This window comes from Pseudorca crassidens, chromosome 11 (genome assembly GCF_039906515.1).
Source record: "Pseudorca crassidens isolate mPseCra1 chromosome 11, mPseCra1.hap1, whole genome shotgun sequence".
Classification (NCBI taxonomy): Eukaryota; Metazoa; Chordata; class Mammalia; order Artiodactyla; family Delphinidae; genus Pseudorca; species Pseudorca crassidens.
This window is the reverse complement of record NC_090306.1, coordinates 75,754,908-75,775,986: the sequence shown is the minus strand read 5'-3', so window position 1 is coordinate 75,775,986 and position 21,079 is coordinate 75,754,908. Positions and strand designations below refer to the sequence as shown.

At 35.7% G+C, this 21,079-nt stretch overlaps 1 protein-coding gene and 1 non-coding gene across 4 annotated transcripts in view; both read left to right on the top strand.

Annotated features, from left to right (window-relative positions):
- The window catches only part of POC1B (POC1 centriolar protein B), a 104,199-nt gene that overhangs the window by 65,069 nt on the left and 18,051 nt on the right, over positions 1–21,079 (top strand). For 2 of the 3 annotated variants that reach the window (XM_067697513.1, XM_067697510.1), the window contains exon 10: positions 3,028–3,108. The exons of the other annotated variant lie outside the window; for it this stretch is intronic. In XM_067697513.1, coding sequence (XP_067553614.1) covers positions 3,028–3,108 — 81 coding nt within the window. The remainder of the gene's footprint in view (positions 1–3,027; positions 3,109–21,079) is intronic. 3 annotated transcript variants of the gene reach the window in all.
- Positions 17,850–17,951, top strand: LOC137203037 (U6 spliceosomal RNA). The gene has a single exon (XR_010932869.1). It is a non-coding gene; the product is annotated as a U6 spliceosomal RNA (small nuclear RNA).

Below are 21,079 nucleotides of genomic sequence, written 5' to 3'. Positions count from 1 at the left end.
TTGAAGCGTTCTTTCCTTTAATAAAAATGGAGAGATAGTACTGTTAATATTCATGGAGGTTAGCTTGCAAAGAACTCAACTGTAAGTGTCACTGCCTCAGCATATTTTCTTTTCAGAGAAGACTGTAAACTTTTACTTAGTAAGAATTTCCTGCTCCATTTAATGTATATGGCAGCAACTGTGGTACAATACGGTAAACTATTGTTACATCAAAAGTTTCCCAGCTCATAGAAGCTCAAGGATTTCTCTATGAGAAATGCTAACCATTTCCATGTGATTTAGTGGTTTTTTGAGCAATTCCAGTTTCAGATGGCAAAACCAGATTGTATTTTTCATTGGTAAACAATTTCATATCTACACTAGGTGGCAGTAGATAAATGAGAATAACGTGTCTGCAAGCACTCTTTCTGGACAGCTCACCCAAGATTAAAAGGAAAGCGAGTCAGCCTCAAGTTTCTTATCTTTGCCTCAACTCTGGACTCTGGAGCTGATAGGAAGAAGGTTGTGCGTTCTGTTCTGTGGAATGGCCAGAAAGAAACATAGGTGTTGGTGGGCCAAGCAGATAGACCTACATGGTTCTAATTCCTTCTTTACTGCAGTGTGGGGATTATTGGGAGTATACACCTCTACTTCTGACACAAGTGGCTGGATAGATGTAAATGCTTATTAATATTTCCAAAACTACAGCTGTACCCATCAAACTTGATAAGTGCTGTTACAATAATTCCACTCCTCTTACCACAGTCCCTGACTGTTGCAGTGTTGTCCTCACTGTTAACCCCTACTTTATTCTTGATACTCTACATGTTCCTGTCAGATTGATCTTTCTAAAGCACATTTTAGCCTCCAGTTTTTCTGTGCCTTCCCAAATTCCTTCACCCCTCACAATTTGACCCTTGCCACCCTCTCTTGTCGCTGCCCTGTGCAGCAGTATCGTGTCAGCATTCTGCCTCTATGCTCAGGGAGGCTTGTAACCTCATCTCTGTCTCTCTCTTTTTGCTTTTGTTTTATAAACCTTTTCTAAAGGAGCCATCACAAGCTCTGTTTCCTCCACGGGAAGCCTTTCTCACTAAGTGCTCAGTCAAGTTTCTCCTTTGAGGTTCATCAGTATGCTTTTTGCTGGTAGTATTTATTTGATACCAAGTTCTGCTATCTCTCTTGCCCTTTGTTTACTTCTTTGTATTCATAATGTTTAGTAAATAAATGGTGATCATGTGGTTTCTTTCCCTTTTTGTTTTTCTGAATTCTGAAATAATCTCCCTCAGAAGTAGTCACCACTCTAATTATTCCCTTGCTTTTCTTTCAAATTTTACTATTTATGATTGAATCAGTAATGAGATATTTTTTCATTTTGGATAGTTTTAAACTTTATATAAATGGAATCATACTGCATATATTTTACTATAGCCTCCTTCTTTATTTAGCATTAAAATCCTGAGATTCATGTGCATGGATTCTGAATTCATACATTCATATGTTGTTGCACATAGTTGTATTTCATTCATTTTCACAGCTGTATAGGATTTCAGTGAATTTACTACAGTAGTAATTCCCATGATTATACATTTATTCTACTGTTGATAAACAGGTGGGGATTTCTGATTGTGGTTTGTTTTTCTAATTAATTTACTGTTTATTGACATATAGTTGATTTACAATGTTGTGTTAGTTTCTGCAAGACTGTGGTTTGTTTCTGTTTTTGCCATTACAGTGTTGCTCTAAACAATGTCAGCATCATTGAGCTTTCTAGCTTTTGCAGTCTTGTAGGTGTTAAGCAGTATTTTGCTTTAATCGTCCCTTTTCTAATTACTACTAATGTTTCTGAAAATCTCTTCATATTCTAGATAACTGTTAGGTTTTCTATAATTTTTTCCTTAGGATTGCTCTTCTTTTCACATTGATTTGTAGGTTTTTCTTATATATTTTAGGTATTTGTCCTTTTTCAGTTTCAGATACAATATCTCCTCCTATTCCATTATCTGATTGTTAACTTTGTGGTAACCATTGTTAAACAGAAATCCTTAATTTTGGGGCAAACAGATGGATCAATTTTTTTTTAATTTATTTAGTTTTTGCCTTATGGTTTTACTTTTGCAGCTTTTAAGATATTCTTCTCTACCCTGGGTCAGAAAGATATTCTTACACATTTACTTCTACTAACTTTGTAGTTTTAACATACCATTTCGGTTTATAATTTATCTGCTGTCCATCTTTGTATGTAGTATTAGGCAGGGATCTATTTAGTGAGCCCGTTTTCTTAGGTACAAGTCATCCTTCCTCTACTGATTTGTGGCACCATTTTTCCTTTGTATTTGTTTTCCATATATACAGGGCTTTGCTTCTGAACTCTTTATCGGATTGCTTCCTATTTTTTAAAGACTTCTTTAATGTCTTTATATGAGTTTTTTTTCTTTAAAGGTCATATGCATTTTGGGGGTTTTTTCCTGATGTATTTAAAAATTTCTATGGCATTATAAATTATGATTTTTAAAAATTTACATTTTCTGTGTGCTGAAGTACAGACAGGTAATTGACTTTGTATATCAATTTTGGATCTAGTAAACTCTCAGTTTTAATGATTCAGCAGTAGATTCTTTTGGGATTTCTTTATAGATAATTATATATGAATGACAATTTTTATTTCTTCTGTTCTAATTCTTACATCATAATGCTTTTATTTCCTTTTCTTGTCTTACTGAACTGGCTAGGATTTTTTTCTGCATCTTTTGAGGTGGGTCATTTCATTTTATTTTTAAAATCCCTTAATAGGTGAATCCCATTGATTTTCTAATGTAAAAGCAACTTTTTATTCCAGGGATAAATTCAACTTGCTCACAATGATCTTTTCTTATATATTGTTAGATTTGATAGGCTCATATTTTATTTAAAATTTTTGTATCCATGCTAATATATGGATATTTTCATTTTAGAATATGTTAGGAAATACCCTCTAGATTATTAGAAATGGCATCCACTTTCCTATGGTATAAAAATCTAATATTAGCTTTTTTTAATGTATATATACAGATTAATCCAAAGCTTGATGTAGTCGATTTGCAGACCTCTACTCCCCCTGTTGTGGACGTCCTTTCTTTTGATTCTACCACAGTAAGTTTTCTTTGGCATTTAAATGGTATTTAATTGTTTGGCACAATCCATTTTCCTTAAAAAGTGTGTGGGAGGGCTTCCCTGGTGGCACAGTGGTTGAGAGTCTGCCTGCCGATGCAGGGGATACGGGTTCGTGCCCCAGTCCGGGAAGATCCCACATGCCACGGAGCGGCTGGGCCTGTGAGCCATGGCCGCTGAGCCTGTGCGTCCAGAGCCTGTTGCTCCGCAACGGGAGAGGCCACAACAGTGAGACGCCCGTGTACCACAAAAAAAAAAAAAAAAGTGTGTGGGAGAGAACATAAAAAATGGGCTAAATAGCCTAACACCTTAGCATAGAAAAAACCTTGTACAAAAGTCGTATTTACAATGTGTCTAAATAACCACAAGGGGGAGCAGTACCAATTTCTAGAAAAGCTTCAATTTGAGGACCTTGAGCTCAGTAGAAGCCATACCGTCTCATCTCCCGTTAAGGTGCCACCCATGTGACATTTCACTTGCTGTCACAGAACAGATTTCCTTCTTTGGTAATTGCCTTTCAGAGGTGCTAAACTTACGTCTAGTCTCCTTAGAAGGTGTAAGAAAAGCAATCATTTCCCTTTGTTCGTCTCTCTTGAAGGATAATCCAGAAATTAAGAAGTATTTCTAACACTTGCAGTTTTGTTTTTAAAAATTTCATACATATAATTTATTTACTAAGTGTATCCAAAGACTTCAAAAATTGAGAGTTTTAGCATTTCAATTTGAGTCTGCTTAATCTTTGCAAAGCAGATTATTTCTGCCATCAATTCTGCTAGTCAGGGCAAAACTAGCTATAAGAACGAATGGGAGGACTTCCCTGGTGGTGCAGTGGTTAAGAATTCGCCTGCCAAAGCAAGGGACACGGGTTTGAGCCCTAGTTCGGGAAGATCCCACATGCCGTGGAGCAAGTGCTCCGCAACGGGAGAGGCCACAACAGTGAGAGGCCTGCGTACCGCAAAAAAAAAAAAAAAAAAAATTAACTAGACATCAAATTCTTGCCACAGTGCTTAGCTTATAGTAGGTGCTCAATACTTATGTTCAATGAATTACTCAAAAGTCTCACTGTTGAAATTTACAAATTCTGGTGAGTTGGGTTTTTGCCCCACTGGTGAGAGGAGCAAAAGGTAGGTGGTTTTTGAGATGTGCTGCCTTCTTGTGAGGTAGTTGGTAGACTAAAATTGGGTGTTTCTGGCCTAGAAGATATCAGAGATCATCAAAAATCTTTGATCAGAGCTTTGAGACTCACTCTCCCTGCCATTACCCTTTGAAATTTGCAAAACCTCATGACCTGAGGAATCCATGTGTTCTCAGTAGTGTGCTATGGAGGTGGGCATAAGTGCCACCTAGCAAGCGATAGCAGGGTGTCTGTCCCTGGATGGTAATGCAGAAGTGCCAAAGTCAAGTGTCCATGTTATAGAACCCTAACTCGGGAATACAGGGTACGCGGGATTTCAAAAAGACAATTCTTTTTTTGTTTTTTTAATTGAAGTATAGTTGATTTACAATGTTGTGTTAATGTCTGCTGTACAGCAAAGTAATTCAGTTATACATATATATAATTCTTTTTCATATTCTTTTCCACTATGGTTTATCTCAGGATATTGAATATAGTTCCCTGTGCTATATAGTAGGACCTTGTTGTGTATCCATTCTATATGTAATAGTTTGCATCTGCTAACCCCAAACTCTCAGTCCATTCCCCCCCTCCCCCTTGGCAACCACAAGTCTGTTCTCTACAGGGAAGACAATTTTTAATAATAAACATGTGACACGTTTGCAGTTGTGTTACAAAGCAGAGTAATAAGACTGAAGAGTACAGTTATTACCCACATTAGGGATACTATTAGGCTGAATTATATGATATTGCCATTTTGTAGGCAAAAACGATCTAATACATATCAGTGATTTCCCATGGTTCAGCCCCACACATAAGCATTAAAAGGAAGACTCCACTGTTACTTTGAGTTGTGTGCTTGATGCTACATAAAAATAAAACAAACAAAACAAAAACTTGTTTGCTATAAGTTGGTTTCGAATTAGGCTAATGATGTCCCCCTTAGATTTTTTTACAATCTGGAAGATAGCTGCTTGCCTCCTGGCAAGACATAAGGACTCCTGATTTTATTTATTTTACTGACACATTTTCTGAAGACAGATATTCATGAAGCATTTAGATTTTTATAAAGAGTATCTTTAAAGAGCTTTCCTTTAAATTTTCAATGTATGTGTCTTTCTTTTAGCTCATTGATAGATAAGTGGTTAGAAAACTAAAGTGCAATCACTGTAATTGTTTGCCTTTCCATTAATCTAGTGGTAATTCTTAATCTGTCATCTCCTCTGTATCGGCTGCTTTTCTTTTGCTTCTGCACAACAAATCAAACATAAATGTAAAGGAGATTTGTTTCTATTCTGGCATGAAGCACTATTGTGGTGTGAACTTTGCATGTAATTATAATGAAAAGACACAGAGAAGTATTGGAAGAAAAAAAGAAAAAAAAGCAGTATTTACAGATGGTTTTGGTTTTTGTTATTGTGGTTGCTGTTTATTTTGGGGATTTGTTTGTTTGGTTTTTGCAGACTGGAAGAAAGTTTCTTTAGAAATTCATTTTCATCAAGATGAGATGTAAAAAGGTTACTCTTTAAAACTTAGTTTGTGAAATTTCTTAGGATAAAAGCAGGTTTTTTATGGTGTAAGAAATAGTTGGCTTCTGTTCCTGTTTTGACTTGATTTAATATTACATTCAGGATGATTTCTAGATCTAAGTGTACTGATATCTATGCTCTGATGCCTTCTTACAACAGAGAAGAAATTATGGCATACAGTGTAACAGTTGGTATCTTTGTGGCTTGCACTTGTGTCTCTAATGCCAGGCAGGAAATTTGATACAATATTTCGGGATTAAAATAAGCTGTTCCCAATCTGCATTTTTAAAGCTTTGTTGTAAAAAAAAAAGTTTCCGTAAAGGGATATACTGGCTGTCACATAGACATAGTTTAAAAATGTTGATCTCAAATTTCTGAATCTTATTCCAATTATGTTGTCTCTTGCTATTTGCTGATCTTCTAAAGATTATTTAGTTCAAGATTCCCATTGAGTCTTTTAATGTTTTCATTTATTCTATTAGAAATAGATGAAGGTTTTGTCATCAAAATTGTACAAGGCATTTAGCATTAGCACATGTGGTGTGGCTATATCCTCAGCTCCTCTCTCCCCAAAGGCAAATAAGACAGTAATTTCTCTTCTGTGTCCTTATATAAAGTGGTGTTTTTTTAAATACTAAACAGAGCTTATTTAAAATACTCTAGGATTATTAAAATTGTTATTTTTAGGTAAACTATATTCCTAGGTTTTGATGTATTTTATTACTATTTGTCCAACAAATGAACATAATGAAATTGATGATCTTGCTAGTATTACTCTGATTGACTCAAAACACTGGACTCAGAGAACTCAGAGTGTCCTTGTCTTTACTCTGGCAACTGTGTAGAGTATGAATGTAGTATTTATGCCTTTCTTTAGAATTTAGGGACAGTTTTCAGGTTAAATTAATTATTTACAATAAACTGAGAATCTGAAGTTATATCATAGAAGAAAATCAAGGTCTACAGTCTTTTCTTGCTCCATCAGTCAAATATTTAAAGCCACACTGCATGGAGGCATCATATGATATACTGAAGACAGGATGTCAAGCTGGCCGCCTCACCTCAAGAAACTTACAGCCAAGCCAGAGAGAAATAACAGTGTAAGAAGTAAGTGGCAGTTTCAAGATACTAGATGCTAAGGGTATATGATTGTCAAAGGAAAGGTTGTTAACAGAAGGATTCAGAAAAGGTCATGAATGGGCTAGAGGAAACTAGAAGACTTCTCTAGCAGAAAACATTTGACCAGTTCTTGACCTGACCGAAGATGGGTAGGATTTTGATAGAGACATTCCAGGTGGGGAAAGCAAGGTATAAGTAGATGCCTTAGAAGTAATTGAAAATACAATACGTACCATGGTAATAAAAGTGCAGCCGTCTAATCTGGAGTCTCTACGTTGCCTAACTCAGTGGATAGCAGATGTGGTAGGATGCTGGGAGCATACCTACTCACACACATTTTTAGCTCTCAGTCAGGACTTCTTGAGTAACAAAATATACCTGCCCCAGAGAAGCCTACATTGTATATTCTAGAGGAGGAGACAAGCAATTCACAGATTTAAAAAAAGTAGACCATATAGTATAGTAGACGGAAACAATGCAAAGGTGTAAATAGCACCGAAGTTAGGTAGGAAGAAGGGTGCATTTAGATAGTATGGCCAGGACAAGAGTCATGTGAAAGGTGACATTTGTGGAAGGAACTGAAGGAATGACGTGAACAAGTTAGATGACTATCTGGGAAGGTACTCCAGGCCATGGGAGCAGTGCTGGAAGGCCAGATTGGGAGTGAGGAGCCGCCACTGGAGGGTTTCCTGCAGAGAAAGGGGCATAATCTCATGAGTGTTTTAACAGGGTCACTCTGACTACTGTGTTGAGAATCAGCTGGGGGTGATGGTGGAGGGGAGCAAAGAGACCAGTTCGGAAGCTAATGAAATCATCAGACAGAAGGCAGAAGTGGCTTGATCCAGGGCCGTAACAGAGGAGGTGGTGTTAAGCGATCTGATTCTGGATGTATTTTGAAGGTGGAGCCAATGGACTGGATGTCCGCTGTGGGATTCCGTCTCCTTTCCCCAGGGATAGTAAAGCGCAGCCCTGAGTAATCTCAGGGTGGCCCAGCTTATCTCCTGGCTCAGCATCATTTGGCCAGAGGGGTTGCTGAGAGAAAAAAAGATTTGTGATTTTCCTATCTTCTTTTCTGGGATTAGGAAGGTGATCAGCTGAATCAAAGCAAGGGAGGCTGTGCTGTTTCTGTGACTTTGAGAACCACAGTGGTAAAACATAGTCCTCCTTCCTAGGTGTCCTTCAGGTTTGCATTTTTCAGCGATGTTTATTGGTTTCCCTTTTGGAAAGGCTGTCGCATCAACCTATTTTTAGGAAGAAAAAAGTTATCCACTTTCATGGAGATTGTCATATGATATATGCTCTCTGAAAAATATTGATATATTGATAAAATAAAAGGACATACAAAGAGTAAACTTACAGCTGCAGAGAGGATATCTCCATGGTTGTTGTGGCAACAGTTCGTCCTGGTTACTAGACAACATTGCGTAACCAGTTCAGAGCTATTCCAGTTCCTAACTGCTTATGTAAGCAAAGATTTGGAAAGACTTACTTGAAAGAACACAGTGTATGAAACCTAAATGTTCAAAACTAAAATTTGTAACTTGAAAGTGTAAAATGGCAATATGTGATGCATCGTCCCCAGATACCTCATTTACCTTTCCAGGAAAATCAATAAAAATCATATTGTGCAAACCTCCTGCTTACACTGCTTTTCTGTATGCTAACATTCCTGCATTTACCTATAAACAGCTTCTAAATTTGGAGGTAGGTGAAATTCTTTTTTAAGTGTTTGAACTTTGCAACAGTTTATAAGGTAGCATTTGATTTGTAAATTCGGGGCATATGATTTCTGAAACTAGATATGTTTGTAACGTTGTTGCTTGCTAAGCTTTAGGAAACAGACGTGTTCATGGTATCTTTAGACATCAGTTCAGTGGCCCTCGGGACTTTTCTTCTGCTCCCACTCGAAGTGTTTGAAAGAAAATGAACACAGGCATTTGTAAAATCCGCCTATGGACTGTACACAGAGGTGCTTTCCACAGTTTATCCTCATTTTATTATCCTCATTTTTTATCCTCATATTTTTTTATCCTTATTTAGTCTTAATTTCAAATGATAGTGAATATGTCAAGTGAGATACAGTGATTCTTTTTTTTTTTTTTTTTTTAATCCAGTGTCTCAAAAAGTTAAGATGCTTAGTAGGAGTAAAAGATGAATTCTTATCAGGGCTGAGAAATAATTTTAAAACATTACCCTTTGAATTTGAAAGAGATAAAGCATTTTAAAAATAAGATGTACATGATAAAACTAACAAGTAAATAAGAAGAAATACACTTCCACAAATCTCTCACCCTTTAGAATAGAAAACACATTTATGGTTTTTTCAGATACAAGTTATTTTAGAGATAGAGAAAACGTTAGAGAGGAAGAGACGATTTCCAAATTCGTTGCATCCTTGCTTTAGAAGTACATCATGACCTGTATGTTATAAGAACTACCAACAGTTGTGAATGTGATAGCTGACCTTTAAAACAAAATGTGTTTTGGGGATTATAGGGAAAAAAAAGCAACTAAAACTTTTAGTCTGTTAAAGCAATGTGGCTTTTTTTTTTTTAAAGTTGATTTACTAAGATAGTACAATTGTAAAAAGAGAGTAATAGTGTGGGTCAGAGGGTTTATTTTTTCCTCCAAATAAAATATACTTTTTGATAAAAATCATAATAATCATAAGTCCCAAATGTTTGATTTAACTATCCTTAACGACTTAACTAATTTGAGCCTCATTCCCTTTAAGTTTCAAGGTCACCGAGAAAGAAAGCTTACATTAATGAGTGTTTCCTTTTACCAAAAATTTTATACTAAGTAAATTTTTAAGCATAGTCCTAGTTAAAAATTTATGCAGTGAAACTGGTCTTTATAACCTGTTGACAAAAGTGATTTAGGACTTAAACTTTTCTTTATGAAATGTAAAGAGAGAGAGAACTCTACAAAAGGATTTTATAAAACATGCTATTTGGGAGCCCAACAGAGTAAATACGTTTTTTAATTTCCTTTAGAAAATTAGCACATTTCTGGGAACTGGAGGTTTTGATGTTCCAGGTATTATTTCTGCCTTCCAACTTCCTGAGCTACTGTATTTCTAAACTGCTGCAGTCATCTGGACTGTCACAGGCCTGGGAATCTAAGCCACATCCCCAGTTCCCACAGTTGAAACTGAGGCGTGCAGAAAATGCCCGACAGCCTCAGCCCACACACCCAGTAACAACTGGTTCCTTCCTCTTCCTGTGGAAGAGCAACATCCTCGGAGATGAGAAGAAATGCACCCTGAGGAATGCAGGAACAGCAGTGAGCTTTTCACACAGGAAATTACTAGGGGAGCATTCTGCAAAGTGCTTGTCTCCTGGACTGTCAGCCCATAATGAGCTTCCTGCTGACCTGGAGGATGGTTTACTATGGAGCTAAATGCCGTTGGCAGGTCTGTCAGAGTTGCCTGGAAGATAGCGAGCTTCCCTTTCAGCTGTTCTGTACATTACACCCATCTGGTTTTGAGTAATTTGGTGCTGCTTATACAGTGAAGCTAGTTGGCTTTGCTCCTTTACTTAGCCACCTGACAGCTAATTGTTCGGTGGAAGTAGTCAGCAAGTCTGCTGAAATGAATTTTTCAGTCAGTTCTTTGTGCTTTATGAAGTCAGGTTATGTAAACTATATTAGGACTTCAGAGGGATTAAAACCCTCGTAATCTGAGTGAACTGGCTGCTGATGCCCAGTGCTGGTTCTTGCCGAGTTCCATCTATGTCTTTCAGTCTCCTTGCTTTTACTTTCTGAAACAGTCAGGCGTCAGCAGAAGATATACTGTGTGCACAATCATACATCCTTGAGCACACAGAAAACTCTGCTGCTTCAAACCAGCCGATCCACCAACCCCTATAATTTAAACATTGAGACTGACTTGGAATGACTTTTACAACTGAAGAATGTTCTGGTATAATTTTTTTCCCCTAATTCCTACGTATTTTCTTTTTCCTTTACTTGAGATAATGATGGCCACTGTAAAGCCCAGTTTTTATATCATATGTTCTTTTTAAACTGCTTTCCAGATCACTACAGAATTTTGGTGGGTTTCAGCATTTATGGTGGCAAAATGCCTTTACTTTTCATGTATTTGTTTGGATTATTTTACTGAAGCACATAAGAGTTACATGTTGTTTGTTTTAAGTTGAAGGGGAGATGGAGGAAAGGAATGTCAGGCATTTCCTCTTCCTTTCAGAATGTCTTTTTAATGAACATTCCTCTTCCCTCCTATGAACAAACCATCTCAACTCAGTGAGGGGCCTCTAAGTGTCTAAGTTTCTAACAAACCAACTTCTTTCCTTTGTTCCTTCAGCCCTAGAGTTAGTTGCTTCATGCATTTACTATTTCTTCTCACCTCTGTGATCCCTTTTAGCCTTTGCAGACTTCCAAACCTTTTTAACCAGTTCCCTATATTAAATTCTCTCTGCTAAAATAACTGTTGTGGTTTCTGTTTTCCTGCTGGATCCTGAATAATCATCCTAAAGATCCTAAACCATCCTAGAGAAATAGAAGTACAGAAAAAGACTTGTATCCAAGGATGTTTATTTCAGCATTACTTATAACAACAAATGGACACAAGTCAAATATCCTTTAAGAGAGTATTAGTTAAATAAAACTATAGTACATCAAGTGATGGAATATTATATAGCCATGCCATGTTTAACAACAGCTAAATGCATGTGTATGATTCTGAATTTGATTCTGGGTCAATAGAAGAATTGCTATAAAGAACATCACTATGCCAGTTGACAAGAATTGAGCATGGGCTTTACCTCCTTGGTAGGGCTTTGTAGTTACTTTTCTTTTACTGCTCTTCCCAGGTCCCCAACCTCACCCAATCAATTATTTTCATTTTTTTGTTTGTTCTTTTTTTTTTTTTTTTTTTTTTAAGAAAGAGTATTCTTTGTGGCAAGAATTGTGTGTGCCTAAGTTTTCTTTGGTGGTGTTACTGCTATTCATTCTGGTGTGTGCAGATATTATTTCCTTTGTGGAATAGGTGATAGTTTCCATCAGATTTGGCTACAGTGTGAATTTTATGAAGTGAATCCTATTTTCCATTGACTTTTATTTTTAAGCAGAGCTATGTTTTCTTGGTAAATATTCTGTTTATTGGGCTGGAAATCTTATGGGCTACGCTTGAAAGCATGCCCAAATCCATAATTACAGTGTTACAGTAATAGTACACCTTGTTCCCATAGCTGAAACTTTAAAAGACATTTTGTAATTCACTCGGAAAGTTCTTCTGTTTGAAGCTACAGGTTCAGTAGAAAGAATCTGTGTCCCATTTTGTCCATTCTCTAAGCTTGATATTGTGTAAACTAAATTCATTTTAAATGACATCTAGCATCAGGCAAAGTACCAGAGTAAATGTTATTCTAAATTCAGAAACAATGCATTTTAGGGATAATAATTAATCATCTAATGAAATTTTAATTATTTGTTGATAAACAATTACTTGTTTTAAACAGAACTGGAAATGCATTATTTTAAGATAAAGTGAAGACAGTTGTGTGCTTTGGAAAATAAGTTGAAATTTTGAAGAATTTGACTAAGAAATGCACTCTCCCAGATTTGTACTTTTAGAAAATTCTGTGTACTTTCTGTAAAATTCAGTACACAGTAAAATTACTGAAAAAAATTCAAGCTGTTAACACTATTTAAAAACTTTGTTCTTTTTCAAGAAATCGTTTATATATGTTCTGTGAATTATAAATGCCATAAAACTATGGCTGTTTTACATTTTGGGCACTAATCTATCAGAGAGTCACACCCTCTTCCTCCCAACTCAGGGAAAACAACCTCTTTCTGATATACAATTAAATGACATGAAAAATTTTAAACAAATAATATGTTTTTTAAAATATCACCATTTTTTAAATTGAGTAAACTGATACGTTTATGACACAGAATTGAGAAAAAATAAATTCTATTTAAAAATAAATTATCTCTTCCCTGAAATGTATTTGAAACTTTCTATTTAGAGAGCAATAGTTTTCCCTAAGGTATTATATGATTAATATTTTAATCAAGCATTAGGATCTTGTTATTTCTGTTACTATGTGCTATGATTATTTTTATGTATTTATTAGTCAAGCGAAATGACATTCCTGGGGTTTCTCTCAAATTATGTTTTATTTGTTTATTTTTAGTTTTGCTTTGGCACTTTTTCCAGGCAGTTCTCTTGGCAACAGTGGCATTGCTTCTACTTGTCATGTTTTATGCAATTAAGCTCTTCCAGTATATTCCCCATCACAACTTATTTCATGCAAATGTTCTAGCTGTTGTATCCAGCCATTAACTTATATAATTTTTCCTACAGTATTTTTAGTCAAACTTATTTTCCTAAATATAAAGGAAAAATGAATTTTATGAGAAGCTAAACAATGAAATTTTAATGGAAAAAAATCAGAATGTACTGAAAGTTTTTGTCTTTTCCTCCTGCCTCTACCCTTCCTGGTGCCAGTCCTCACACCAGGGTGGGAGATTTGGATCTGACCACATTAACTAGGATTTGCTTTTTTTCCTCTGCTGCTTATATACCTGGCACAAGAAAATCTGGAGTACTAGTAGACTGTATGTGGAGACTGTGGCCAACCAGCTTGTTAGAGTAGCAAAACGAGTACATATGGAATTAATTACTCTCCTGCCATAGCTCTGCAGACCCCAAATGAGTAAATCTTGGCAGGAATAGAAAATCTTTCAGAGTACTAACCACAGATGAGCTGTATTTCTGCAGGAGCTGAGCTCAGGGCAGTGAACCTTTGGTGTGCAGCATCACGAAGGGAAGTGACTCAGCCTAAGTTAGGGGCTGACTCAATAGACATTGTTCATTCATTTCTCAAAAATGAACATGCCAGGCACTAGATAGGAGTAGGGGGTTGAGAGGGAGGAGGATGAATGTGGGTTATAATGATAAGCAAAAGCTATCATGGAAAGTTACATAGTACAGTGACAGTATGAATTGTGGGCATTTGACTAAGTCAGGAGTATAGGTGAGGCGAAATCAGAGAAAGTTTCCCTGAAAAAGTTGTTTTAAGCTGAGATATAAAACCTTGCTATTCAAAATGTGGTCCATGGTTTGTTTGAGCATCACCTGGGAGCTTCTTAGAAATGCAGAGTCTTGGGTCCCACCCCAGACCTACTGCATCAGACTCTGCATTTTAATAAGATCCCCAGGTGATTTATGTGTTCATTAAAGTTTGAGAAGTGCTGATCTAAAGCTTCAGTAAGAGTGGATGTGAGAAGATTAGGAGTAGTGGAGTGTTCTAGGCAGAGGGAACTGTGTATGCAAAGACTGGCTTGCAGGGACCTTGGTATGCTCTAGTGACTGAGAAGAGGGCTGGAGCCCAGGGATAGGCAGGAGAATGTGGTATCAGGACAGCCAAGAGAGGAGTGTTTAAAGAAGATGGGAGTGTCGACATTGCTGAAAGCCAAGAGAAGGATTTTTATAATAATCAATTTAGCAGAAATTTTTGGTTACCTTTTGGAGAGCTTTTTCAATGGACTAATACAGGTGCGAGCCAGTATGAAGTGAGTTGAACAGTGAGTGGAGGGGGCAGGGTGAGCAAAGAGACAGCTAGAATAGATTATTCTTTCTTTTATTGAATACATTTGCTGTGCGTCTATTATATACCAAGGAATGAGAATGCACAGATGAAAGAGTCCAATAATAGTGATAAATGCCTAAGTTGCTATGGGAGTAGTACATCAGTGGAGTGGTTAAATAAGGAGTGTGTATGTGTGTGTGTGTGTGTGTGTGTACACATGAGCATGTGTGTGAGTGCTAGAAAATTTGGGTGGGGGACAGAAAACTTAATCAGAGATAACTTCCTGGAAATGGTTGAAACTTGAGCTGTTTCTTTAAGAATTTGCCTACCATTATGCAGAACACGGACAGAGTTCAGCATTTGTATAGGTGACAAGGCTTAAGAGGGGATGGTGAATTCAGGGAACCATGACAAGAGCAAATTTGAGTTTTAGGACAGTTACTCTAGAGATGTGATAAAGGAGGGGTTAGAGGGAGGTGAGGCTGGGAGGCATGAAAATTAGGAGGCAAGTGCAGTCATAATCTAGATACGGGGGGGGTGCTTGATCTTGAGCAGTAACATAGGGGGAAATGAAGAAGAGGAGACTGAGCTGTGAGATCTTGAAGAGAAAGAGTTAAGTTCTGTTTACTGATTAGACATAGGAGAGGGAAGACTCTAGAATAGCTCCCAAATTTGAAGCTTCTGAGTAGATAATGGCACTGTTTACCAAGATAGGACAGAGACCGGTCTTGGGTATGGAGCATCCAGGCAGAAGTATAGATCTGGGAATCTTTAATTGATTGATCAAGCCGTGAGGTCCCACAGGGTGATCCCTGAACTGCAGCTTCATACTAAATACGGTAATGATTATGACAAATAGATGATCACTAGTAATCTCATCTCATTCATCGGGAGTGGTAATTAGAAGACTGTTTGCTTGAATAATGCTGGTTATTTGGTGAATACTGTGACTGAAATATAAAGCAGATAAAACTGGTTGCATTTAATGGCTGTAAGTAGCAGACGTGCATTAGTGGTGTCACGGCTTCCTTTTTTAAGAACTTCCTGCTTACTCCTCTGGGTGTGTGTTTAGTGTAGATAAATTTTCATGATTCTTAACCACACTTTTAATAAAGTTATAGAATATAGTTCATATTCTCTTTGACTCATGACATCTGTGAAAAATATTTTTGAACTTTATGGTAGCATTTGAACATTAATTCTCCTGGACCATTTTCCCCATGATAATTGGTTTAAAAAAAAAGAAAGGAAAATCTTTCTTTATAAAGACAGTCATTTTAAAATTAATTTTTTAATTGAAGTATAGTTGATTTATAATGTGTTAGTTTCCGTTTTATATATATATATATATATTTTTATATATATATATATATATATATATATACTTTTTTTTCAGATTCTTTTCCCTTACAGGTTATTAAAATAATATTGAGTATAATTCTCTGTGCTATACAGTAGGTCCTTGTTAGTTATCAGTCATTGTTGTCATCCTTTGGTTTCTGAGTTTCTTCCACCAGCAAAATTAGAAAGGAGCAAAACACCCATACCTTTCTATATACAAAACTGTAGGAAAGAAAAATATAGCATGTCTATCAAACAGTAATATTGTTATCATGGCCTCTTATTTATAATGAAGTATTTGTTACTGATTTTCTACTCATAAGCTCTTTGTCCTGAAGATTTTATGCCATAATTTTTCAACTATGTCCAGTTATATAATATTTATCAAGGGGTTAAATATTTCAGATGAGATTCATAGATTTAAATGCTTGATGTTAGATTGGCTTCCTGTATTATTATTAGGAAATCATTTTTCACGCATTAAATGATGGGACCAGAATTTTTAAAAAGATGTTGTATCTTTGTTTACTAAGTGTTTTAAAAAAGTATTATGTACATTTCTCAGGCAGCTGCTTGAAAATGGAAACTTTTTTCTTTTTTAACTATATCTGAAAATGTCTTAATATTTTGTTTTGGATTTGCTGAACAGTGATTTTCATTTTAAATGTATATTCAGCATATGCTTATCCATTTACTACTTTATTTAGTATGGCTTGTTCATTTATTTTTTGAACTTCCACCTGCCCTTAAGTAGCCTGTTAACTTATTTGAGAAACCAGACAGAAGAATTTTTTTTTAATTTGAATATAATGGATAGAAAAATATCTTTAATTCAACAAATTTTATTAATTACTTTATGTATGCCTTACACATAGGAGGCACTCACCATATTGTCAGCTATCCGAAAGAAGGTGAGCTATGGCTTCTGCCTTCTAGAAAAGTGCAATTTAGATTTTAGTGGAGTTGGGGGGAGGACACAATTTGATAATATTGATAATGATAGGTAATTGATCACAAACTATAGATTAAACTCTTTACCTGTATTCTCACAGCAACCTTATAATGTAGCCCAGGGTTATTTTCTTCATTTTACAGGTGAGGAAACTAACACTTAGAGAAGCCAAGTAATTTGTCCAAGGTCATACAGTCAGTACACAGAAGAGACAAGATTAAACCCAAGTCCGTGTGACTTGATGCCCCATTAATATAGCGCCATATTATATGATAGCATGGATAATTATACAGTATCACAAACAGCAGAAATGCAGGGAAAATTGATAATTACCTTTAAGAAACAAAATTGAATTTTTCTAGAGATCTAGAACAGGCAAATTGCATCTATTTGGGGAGGATGAGGAAAGACTTCATTATTTTGCAAATGCAAATTGAAGCAAACTTACATAAAGTGCACTGTGTATACTGCGATCTCATAGAAAGCTTTCACTCTCTGTCTTCTGAATGATATAATGAACAATAAATAGAAGAGTGGTTCTCAATACCCAGCTGTGAATATACATACTGTTATAATCACAGTTTTATCATTAATCGTACTAGAATGTTCACATTATGCTAGATGGTGAATAGAACATAAATAAATATAATATTTGCCCTCTAAAAGATGTTTTCTGGATGTAGCTTTGTTAAATGATTGGATAAATTCCTGCCTTAAAATTGCCTCTTCATAGTATTAAAACACAGTAAAGAAGCTAGTCTTATTGAAGTGAGCAAAGCATGAGTTACTGTGTATGTGCAATTAAAAAAAAAAAAATTGTCTCATGACTTTTAACACACAGCTCACTTCTCCTGAACTTGGCACTTGAAGAGTTTTGAGGAACAGAAAATAGGCCTGTAAAAAAGGTCAAAGAATGGCATTATTTACCTTAAGAGAGTCAGCAAGCCCAGGAAATAATTTTTCATAAATTTATTCTAAATAATCCTGACTCTGATAATTTTGTGTTTCATAAAAATAATGAGGATAGTTATTTGAGGACAACATTTGGCTTGTTGGTTTGGTCGGCTCTCCATGTACATTATCATGATACTAAAATGGTGGTGGTGTATTTGCTTTTGCAGCACGTATACTAAAATTGAAAAGATACAGAAAATATTAGAGTGGCCTCCACGAGAGGATAAGTTGAAATTTATTAAATGTTCCACGTGTTTTGGAATATTATGTTTGTAGTTAGGGAGGCTCAGTGTCATAAAGACGTTAGTTCTCCCTGAATAAATCTACAAATTCAAGGCAATTCCAATAAACATCCTATTAAGATTTTTCATGAAACCTAAAAAGTTGATTTTATGGCATACATGGAAGAGCAAAGGTCCCAAAATAGGACAATTTTGAAGAAATTTGAAGGTTGGGGACTCTTTAAGCTCTAAGTGTGATATTGTTAGAGAGACAAAGAGTCCACAATGGAGAGCACATAAGCAGACCCACACAAGTGCAGATGGTTGGTCTATGAAAGGCCTGATTTTGTAGACCCATGAAGATGGGTTTGTCACTAAGTCAACTGTTCAATAAATGTTGCTGGGACAGCTAGCTATATGAAAAATAAAAAATTATATTCTTACTTTTAACCACAAATGAAATCAATACCAGATGGGTTAAAGGCTTAAGTGTGAAACCCCATACTTCAGAACTTCTAAAGGAAAACAGAAGAATATATTTATGTATTCTGGGTAGGCAAGGATTGCTTAAGCAAAATATAAAATGTACAAATCATAAAAGAAAAAGTTTAATAAATTTGACTACATTTAAAACAAAAAACTTCTGAAAAAATCCCATAAAAGTGAACACAATCCACAGAGTAGGGGATGTGGATATAAACAAAGTATTGGTATCCATAATATATAAGCAACTTTTTAAAATTTTTATTGAAGTATAGTTGAATTACAATGTTGTGTTAATTTCTGCCATATAGCAAAGTGATTCAGTTATACATATATATATATATATATATATACACACACATTCTTTCCATTATGGTTTATCACAGGACATTGAATATAGTTCTCTGTGCTCTACAGTAGGACCTTGTTGCTTATCCATTCTCTATATAACAGTTTGCATCTGCTAATCTCAAGTTCCTACTCCATCCCTCCCCCACCTCCCTCTCCCCTTGGCAACCACCAGTCTATTTTCTATATCCCTGATTCTGTTTCTGTTTCATAGATAGGTTCATTTGTGTCATATTTTAGATTCCACATATATGTGATATCATATGGTATTTCTCTTTCTGACTTACTTTACTTAGTATGATAATCTCTGGTTGTATCCATGTTGCCGCACATGGCATTCTTTTTTATGGATTAGTAGTGTTCCACTGTATATATGTACCACATCTTATATATCCATTCATCTGTCGAAGGACATATAGGTTGCTTCCATGTCTTGGCTGTTGTGAGTAGTGCTGTTAAGAACATAGGGATGTATGTGTCTTTTTGAATTATAGTTTTGTCTGGATATATGCCCAGGAGTGGGATTGCTGGATCATATGTAGTTCTATTTTTAGTTTTCTGAGGAACCTTCATACTGTTTTCTACAGTGGTTACACCAACTTACATTCCCAGCAACAGTGTAACAGGGTTTCCTTTTCTCCACATGCTCTCCAGCATTTGTTATTTGTAGACTTTTAAATGATGGCCATTCTAATTGGCGTGAGGTGGTACCTCATTGTTGTTTTGATTTGTATTTCTCTCTATAGAAGGAACTCTTAAATATAAATTAGAAAAAAGCAGACCAACTAAAAAGTGGACAGAGGACTTAAATAGGTAATTTGCAGAAGAATGATCAATATACACATAAAATATGCTCAAGTTACCAATAATCAAGGAAACAAACAATGAAATTACAACCATGGGATACCATTTCCTGCCCATAATTTTGTTAAAATTTAAAATGCCTGACAATCAAATATTTTTGACTTTGTAGAAAAAGGGGGATTTTCTTCTGCTTATGGAAGAATAAGTTGATTCTACCATTTGGGAAAGTATCTGGTAAAACTATAACTGAACTATGACACGTTAGAGGAACTCACCTACCTGTGTACAGGAGACATTTATAAGAATGCTTACTGTGGAATTCAATGCTAGTTAACAGTACAAAGGACACATAAATTGTGGAATACCCAATCAATGGAATACTATTCGGCAGGGAAAATAAGTGAAGTAGACCTACCTGCAACACCATAGACAAATCCAACAATGTTGGTTAACAGAAAATACTAAAGAGATCTAATACTATTTTATGTGAAGCTCGAATACACACAAAAGCAATACTGCTGTTGAGGGATGTCTACCTATGTGATAAAAGTAAAGGGACATAGATTGGGATGATAGACACAATATTCAAGATGGTGGTATCCTTTAAGAGGGAAAGGTAGGGAGATAGGTCATAAAAGGGTATACTTTGTTTCTTAAGGTAGGGGAGAGGGTTGCTTTATTATTCTTATATCTCTTCATTGAATTTTTAAAAATTTTTACTTTATTGTAGTTGATTTACAATGTGTTAATTTCTGCCATACAGCAAAGTGATTCAGTTATACATACATATACATTCTTTTTCATGTTCTTTTCCATTATGGTTTATCACAGGGTATTGAATATAGTTGCCTTGCTATACCATAGGACCTTGTGGTTTATCCATTCTACATATAATAGTTTATATCTGCTAATCCCAAATTCCCAATCCATTCCTCCCCCACCCTTTTGGTAACCCAAAGTATGTTCTCTATGTCTGTGAGTCCGTTTCTGTTTCATAGATAGGTTCATTTGTGTCATATTTTAGATTCCACATATAAATGATACCATGTGATATTTTTCTCTTTCTGACTTACTTCACTTAGTAGTTTTATTTTCAACGAATTTTTGAAAGCAAAATTGGAACTTAAAAAATCAGTTATTATGAGATAAAAAGAGGGATTACAGATTCATTCAGAAATGTTAGTGTTGCAGTGAGGTTGCATTGCTTATTCACGCCTGTATTCATTTTACTTGATTGCTGTTCTGCATGCAAAGAAGGGGCAGCTTTCTGAAAGGTGAACAGATGGCTTTTTGGAGACATGATGTGGGTGAAACTAAACCAAATGTGGTTTTCCAAGTCAAACTTCAGTTTTCTCCAAGATGTAATCCTTACTTGAATGTAAAATATCTTTTAAAAAAGTACATCATTGTACAATATAAGTTATTACCTGCCTCAGAATTTAGATTCACACGTGCACACACCTTTTTTGAACACAGTAAGGTATCGCTATAAATAATGGTTGATTTCTGCCCTTGTCATTTCAGCAACT